General features: G+C 36.9%; 1 protein-coding gene across 1 annotated transcript in view; it reads left to right on the plus strand.

The window, feature by feature from the left end:
- Positions 1-3,170, plus strand: part of LOC107722480 (transmembrane and TPR repeat-containing protein 2-like) — a 119,895-nt gene extending 116,725 nt beyond the window's left edge. Inside the window, 1 exon segment of the mRNA XM_016530837.1 lies at positions 824-3,170. Within this exon segment, the coding sequence (XP_016386323.1) occupies positions 824-1,003 (180 nt within the window). The 3' untranslated portion in view covers positions 1,004-3,170.
- Positions 3,171-7,719: the final 4,549 nt, after the last annotated feature.

A 7,719-nucleotide genomic window follows, 5' to 3' on the forward strand; every position in this document is an offset into this window, starting at 1 on the left:
ACTTTGGTACTTGAAGCTAGTGAAAATTCTGCTGAATATGGCTTAGAATATATTTGGTTTTGAGAGGAAGGTATATGTGTCACTCGAGTGCAGTTAATGCCACAGTTTGCAGTTCATTTGTCCCTCAGTCTCGTTTTGAGGTTTGACATCTCTGTGTTGGGTCAAATAGTGCTAATGTATTACTTATGCGTTGTGTAATTCTACAACGATCATCTCTTTCTACATTTCCGTGTGGAAAACCATGGCAGCTGGCCTAAAAATTCAGTTAGTGTTAGTTTTACTCTCATGAGTGTTAGATAATATACGACTCTCTCCCTTCAGAGGTGACAAGTAAAGCATGAAGCATGTCCAAAAATGGTTTTTAATTTAAATCACCTTCTTGCAATGAAATATTTTTGACACATTAAATTTAGTCATGCCAGCCTGTGTTTTAGCCCCAAGTGCTGCAACAAATATGTTTTTGTACGTCCATGTCAGGACTCTTGGAATGTTGGGTTTAGTTTAGGTTCAGTTTGATTTACGCATCTATTGAAATCTCCTTATGTGAGAAGAATCAGCGTAGTCAACATATTGTTTCCATTGAAGCCTGATGCATTCAACATCACTCATGTAACCCTGACATAAGTAAAACAGATGATGTGCGTCCAGGAGAGTTATAGACTGTAGCATAACAGAGAGATTCTTGTTAAATTTATGGACATGTGAACCTGAAAACATTTCAGAGATGCCAGTGATTCGCTGGAACCTGGTTTGCTTGAGAAAAAGCATGCAAAGGACATTATTTGCTTCCTTAAAGTGACTATTTGGTGTTTTTCTTCCACAGTATCCCGCAGCCCTCATGAACCTCGGAGCCATTCTCCATCTCAACGGCAAACTCCAAGAAGCGGAGGCCAATTATCTGCGAGCCTTGCAGCTGAAGCCGGACGACACCATCACTCAGTCCAACTTGCGGAAGCTGTGGAACATCATGGAAAAACAGGGCTTGAGGACCATGGCTCCTTGACTTGGACATATTTGATGGAGCACCTTCACTGAGGTTGTAAAGGAGATGTTCTCTCGGAGCTCTCACTAATGAGGTAATCAACATCCTAGGGCTTCAATCCTGGGTTACCTCATGGGACGCTTGAACATATGAGAGCAACTACATCTGGTAAAACCAACAATCTAGAACTGTGGAGCTCCCCAGACATGTCGGGAGTTGTTAACTTGAAGTGGCCCATAGATACATACTTGAAGTCTCATGATAAATTAGATTTTAATTAGTTAGTCAATGCTTAATAGTCTTGAAGGGCAATATTTGTCCTGAGGCTGTATGAAATTGAGAAGGAATGAGAGTGCTACAACCCCCATGAGGCTATACTCTGCATGTACAGTACATTTCTTCATTCATATGATTGGAATCATTAATATTTAATGAGCACGTCATGGCTGATGGAAACGCGAAAAAAATCATATCATCGAAACATCAACAAAATAATGAGATAAATAGACCAAACATGTCATAAACGTTTCTCACTGTAAAAAAAACAAGCATTCATTGTGTCAAAATGATCGATTTGTGAGGTTGTAGACTTAATGACACTGTACATAGTAGCACGGATGATATGTGAAGCTTGCGGAATTTTTTGCAAATGCATTTGCACGTTCCATCAACGTTCCATCGATCCAGACACACCTGCCCACGACACTAGATAACTTCTGGGTTCAAGAAATTGGATCCATTTGATTAATCTTGCCAAAATGACAGGAAAACAGGAAAGGGACATTCGATAAGCTATATAGCCTGAAGGAAATGTTAGAAATTGAACTCGCAAGCTCTCTTTCTTCTATGTTCGAGTGTATAAATGGAACCTAATATATAAAATGACACGTTACACAGCGTGATGTTGTTGCTCAAACACGGAAAACAGTGAGGCAGAATCATTATATACAACGTTTAGAATTGTTTAGTTCATTCTGCAATTACTTTTTCATAATTGTCTTTGTTCGTCCTTGTTTCTGATTTCCAACTTTGTATATGTAGTGAGTAGGAATAATTGGTGATCCCACCAATTTTTTTTTTACGAAGGATTTTTTGCGATACGAGCCTTCTCACCATCACGTTAAAAAATGAAGTGAAAATTTTGACCCAAAAATGAAATTCTGTTGTTTCTCGCCCTCGAACCCATTCTGTTGAACACAAGAAAAACTGAGAAATTAAGAAAAAAATGGTGCATCTTTTCAATTCAATTACAATGGAAGCTTTCAATCTTCAGAAAGGACTAAAAGCGCCATAAAAGTTTGCTTTTATTTTATTTCAAGTAGTTCATAGTGGTTTTTATTTTTTACTTTAGGTTTTAGTTAACTATGTCATGTACCATATTCCACATTTTCTGAAGCTGTACTATAGCTTTGTGTGATAAATTATTATAGAAATGTCTTATAAACATCTTATTTGATGCTTTTGCAAAATTTCAGTCCCCCGTTCATTGCAATAGCATGGAAATGAGCAACCAAATGTATTTGGAATGACATGAGGGTGAAAAAAATAAAACAGAATTTAAATTTTTGGGTGAACGATCCCTTTACAGTCGGACGGAGTCAGTATTAACTTATTCCCTTTTGTGTTGTCTTGATGAAAAAAAAAGGAAAAGAGAGGAGAAAAAAAGCAGCTGGCTCTGTGTTATATGTCAAAAGTGTATGAAATATTTCTGATTCAAGATGCCCTTTTTTAAATATGTTTTTAAGCTGAACTAATTCATCCATTGTTTCAATGAGACATGTGTAACGGGAGCATTTTCAAGGGAATAAACCCAGAATTTGTGATGCATTTGTCTAGACGGTCTCTCAGACAAACCGGTTTCTTCACATTTCTGTACTTCCATTGTCTTCTCTTTCCCCCCAAAGTTAATGAATCCAAATGCAAATAATAGCCAATATTCTGGTCTTTCTAATGTTATACTGATTAGAAAATAGCATTTCTAAACTAGTACTGGACATTGACATAATCATGCAGTATATTAAAAGTATAGTTGGCCCAATTTAAAATCCTGTAATAATTTACTCGCCCTCATGTCATTCCAAAGCTGACTTTTTTTATCTGCAGAACACCGAATAAGATTTTAAAGAACAGCTTTGTGACAACATGAGAGTGAGTAATGTACTCGCACTCAGGCCATCCAAGATGTAGTTTGTTTCTTCAACAGAACAGATTTGGAGAAATCTAGCATTACATCACTTCAGAATGAAGTGCCGTCAGAATTAGAGTTCTGACAAAAACATCACAAGTAATCCATAAGAAATCCACAGTCCTTCAATTAATGTCTCGTGAAGCGAAAAGTTGCATGTTTGTTATAAGCAGATCCATCATTAAGATGTTTTTAACTTCAAAACAAATACATTTTCAGTAAAATGAATGAAAAGTACATTTTTGGCTGAAATATTAATTTAATGCACATAAACACCACTGCAATAGCATAAGAATGGAATAACAGACCTCCCATGTCGTCAAAGGACGCACGTTCCTCATAGTTCGCACATTACCATAGTAAACCATTTGTAATTTTATTCAGTCTCAGTCGTGATTGTGTCTTGTCTGTCCTCCACAGTGTAAGTTATCAGCGTAGTTTCTAGTGGTATTAGTTGCTACTGCATCGATACTGTGCTGTTCTTAGCTGTACCCAGTGTGTCTGTTAAGATGACGGTTTTCACATCGACTCACACAATGCAGACTTACATGACTAAGACACCTGCACCCGTACTGTAGGCGTGAGTGTTGAAGTCTTTCCTCAGGGATTTGGAGAGGTGGTGAGATCGACGTTGGTGCATTCAGAGCAGAGAAAGAGTTTACTTTACAAAGTGGTTTTTTTTTTTTTTCTGAACAGTGTTGCATTTGTATAAATGATCAAGATTTGTAGCCTTCCTTTCTTCTGTTTTTGTATAAAGACTGACATATGTGCCAGATAAGACTTTTCCCAATGTCACGTTTTTCCATAATAAAGTACCCGGTGTTGTGCTCTCTTCTCCAGACTCTGTATCATTGAAATGCAAACATTTCAAAGGCCTGTGATCCATTCCCTTTCATTTTCTTTTCGTTTAACGTCATTTAACTTAAATGTTGGGCTCCGGTAATGCTTTGTACAAAAAAAGACTATAACAGGTAGCATTGAGTGTTATTGCTGCAAATCTTACGGTTATATAAATGCTTTAAAATAGAACCAAGAATTCATGATCTCCATGGAAACGGTCTTGAAGTGGGTGTCTTATGTAGGGGAATTATTTGCATCACTTTAAAATAAGGTGAATTTCCTAGTTGCTGCTTTAGTATCTAGGTTAGTGTTCATTTATAAATATATTTTTGTTAATTATTAACTTATAACATTTGCTCATAACACACTAATGTTGAATTAAACGACTACAAATGTTCAAATGTGTTAATATACAGTGGGTACGGAAAGTATTCAGACCCCCTTAAATTTTTCACTCTTTGTTATATTGCAGCCATTTGCTAAAATCATTTAAGTTAATTTTTTTTCCTCATTAATGTACACACAGCACCCCATATTGACAGAAAAACACAGAATTGTTGACATCTTTGCAGATTTATTAAAAAAGAAAAACTGAAAAATGCTCAGTATTTAGTAGAAGCACCCATTTGATCTAATACAGCCATGAGTCTTTTTGGGAAAGATCCAACAAGTTTTTCACACCTGGATTTGGGAATCCTCTGCCATTCCTCCTTGCAGATCCTCTCCAGTTCTATCAGGTTGGATGGTAAAGGGTCTGAATACTTTCCGTACCCACTGTATGTACAAAGTTACATTAACCTACATTAATAGATGCTGTAAAACATGTTAGTTTATGGTATTTAATGCATGTTACAGACTTGCACTGTCATTCAAATATTTTGGGACACTTAAGTTTTATTATTATTATTATGTAATAAAATTAATAATTTTATTGATACTTCAAAAGTGGTAAAAAGACATTGTTACCAAAAATATATATTTAAGATAAATGCTGTTCCTTTACTTTATTTATCAAAGAATCCTGAGTATCAGGATTTCCACAAAAATATTAATCAGCACAACTGTTTTGAACAATGATAATAAAAAGAAATGTTCCTTAGCACCAAAGCAGTTGTTTGGTTTGGAAAATTCAGCTTTTCCATCACAGGAATACATTGAAATAGATATTTTAAACTGTAATTCTTTTTCCCCAAAACATTTTTAAAAAATCTTACTAAACCCAAACTTTTGAATGGTTGTGTATTTACTAATATATTCATTCTAATAACTTTTTCAGTATTTAGTTTTCAAGTTGTTCTGTCACTTTTGTGTCTTGTTGCACAAAATCCAGAAATGCAATTGCAATTCTCTTCATAACTTACTAATAGTGTATTCACACCACTTTATTGGTGGTGTTTGCACAAGTTTCATTTGTTATTGCTCATAGTTTACATTTTGGGTTGTTCAGATAACTATACATATTCAATGTTGTTTGTGCTGCAGACATGAATGATATCTTATGCTGTGCTGCTTAAAGTGATCACACTTACAATTTCCTTTTTACGTTGCGCAACCGAGATTCGCAATTTGTTTCTGAAAACGTGAAGGTAGTTAGAAGTTTAACCTGCAAATTTATTAGATATGTCATTCATATCTGCTCTTTTGGTCTCACTGCACAACTATGTAATGTAAATATTCTCATTCACATCTGGGACGTGTGTTTCGCCCCTCCTCCACACACACTATCCTGTTGACAGCCAGAAGCCGTCCACCCTGGAAAGAAACTAAGCCATGTGTTGTATCTCACATGAGAATTGTTGACATTTTTGCAGATTTATTAAAAAAGAAAAACTGAAATATCACATGGTCTTAAGTATTCAGACCCTTTGCTGTGACACTCATATATTTAACTCAGGTGCTGTCCATTTGTTCTGATCATCCTTGAGATGGTTCTACACCTTCATTTGAGTCCAGCTGTGTTTGATTATACTGATTGGACTTGATTAGGAAAGCCACACACCTGTCTATATAAGACCTTACAGCTCACAGTGCATGTCAGAGCAAATGAGAATCATGAGGTCAAAGGAATTGCCTGAAGAGCTCAGAGACAGAATTGTGGCAAGGCACAGATCTGGCCAAGGTTACAGAAAAATTTCTGCTGCACTTAAGGTTCCTAAGAGCACGGTGGCCTCCATAATCCTTAAATGGAAGACGTTTGGGACGACCAGAACCCTTCCTAGAGCTGGTCGTCCGGCCAAACTGAGCTATCGGGGGAGAAGAGCCTTGGTGAGAGAGGTAAAGAAGAACCCAAAGATCACTGTGGCTGAGCTCCAGAGATGCAGTCGGGAGATGGGAGAAAGTTGTAGAAAGTCAACCATCACTGCAGCCCTCCACCAGTCGGGGCTTTATGGCAGAGTGGCCCGACGGAAGCCTCTCCTCATTGCAAGACACATGAAAGCCCGCATGGAGTTTGCTAAAAAACATCTGAAGGACTCCAAGATGGTGAGAAATAAGATTCTCTGGTCTGATGAGACCAAGATAGAACTTTTTGGCCTTAATTCTAAGCGGTATGTGTGGAGAAAACCAGGCACCTGTCCAATACAGTCCCAACAGTGAAGCATGGTGGTGGCAGCATCATGCTGTGGGGGTGTTTTTCAGCTGCAGGGACAGGACGACTGGTTGCAATTGAGGGAAAGATGAATGCGGCCAAGTACAGGGATATCCTGGATGAAAACCTTCTCCAGAGTGCTCAGGACCTCAGACTGGGCTGAAGGTTTACCTTCCAACAAGACAATGACCCTAAGCACACAGCTAAAATAACGAAGGAGTGGCTTCACAACAACTCTGTGACTGTTCTTGAATGGCCCAGCCAGAGCCCTGACTTAAACCCAATTGAGCATCTCTGGAGAGACCTAAAAATGGCTGTCCACCAACGTTTATCATCCAACCTGACAGAACTGGAGAGGATGTGCAAGGAGGAATGGCAGAGGATCCCCAATTCCAGGTGTGAAAAACTTGTTGCATCTTTTCCAAAAAGACTCATGGCTGTATTAGATCAGAAGGGTGCTTCTACTAAATACTGAGCAAAGGGTCTGAATATTTAGGACCATGTGATATTTCAGTTTTTCTTTTTTTTTAATAAATCTGCAAAAATGTCAACAATTCTGTGTTTTTCTGTCAATATGGGGTGCTGTGTGTACATTAATGAGGAAAAAAAATTAACTTAAATGATTTTAGCAAATGGCTGCAATATAACAAAGAGTGAAAAATTTAAGGGGGTCTGAATACTTTCCGTACCCACTGTATGTACAAAGTTACATTAACCTACATTAATAGATGCTGTAAAACATGTTAGTTTATGGTATTTAATGCATGTTACAGACTTGCACTGTCATTCAAATATTTTGGGACACTTAAGTTTTATTATTATTATTATGTAATAAAATTAATAATTTTATTGATACTTCAAAAGTGGTAAAAAGACATTGTTACCAAAAATATATATTTAAGATAAATGCTGTTCCTTTACTTTATTTATCAAAGAATCCTGAGTATCAGGATTTCCACAAAAATATTAATCAGCACAACTGTTTTGAACAATGATAATAAAAAGAAATGTTCCTTAGCACCAAAGCAGTTGTTTGGTTTGGAAAATTCAGCTTTTCCATCACAGGAATACATTGAAATAGATATTTTAAACTGTAATTCTTTTTCCCCAAAACATTTTTAAAAA

Source organism: Sinocyclocheilus rhinocerous, unplaced genomic scaffold, assembly GCF_001515625.1.
Source record: "Sinocyclocheilus rhinocerous isolate Xijiao unplaced genomic scaffold, SAMN03320098_v1.1 scaffold604, whole genome shotgun sequence".
Classification (NCBI taxonomy): domain Eukaryota; kingdom Metazoa; phylum Chordata; class Actinopteri; order Cypriniformes; family Cyprinidae; genus Sinocyclocheilus; species Sinocyclocheilus rhinocerous.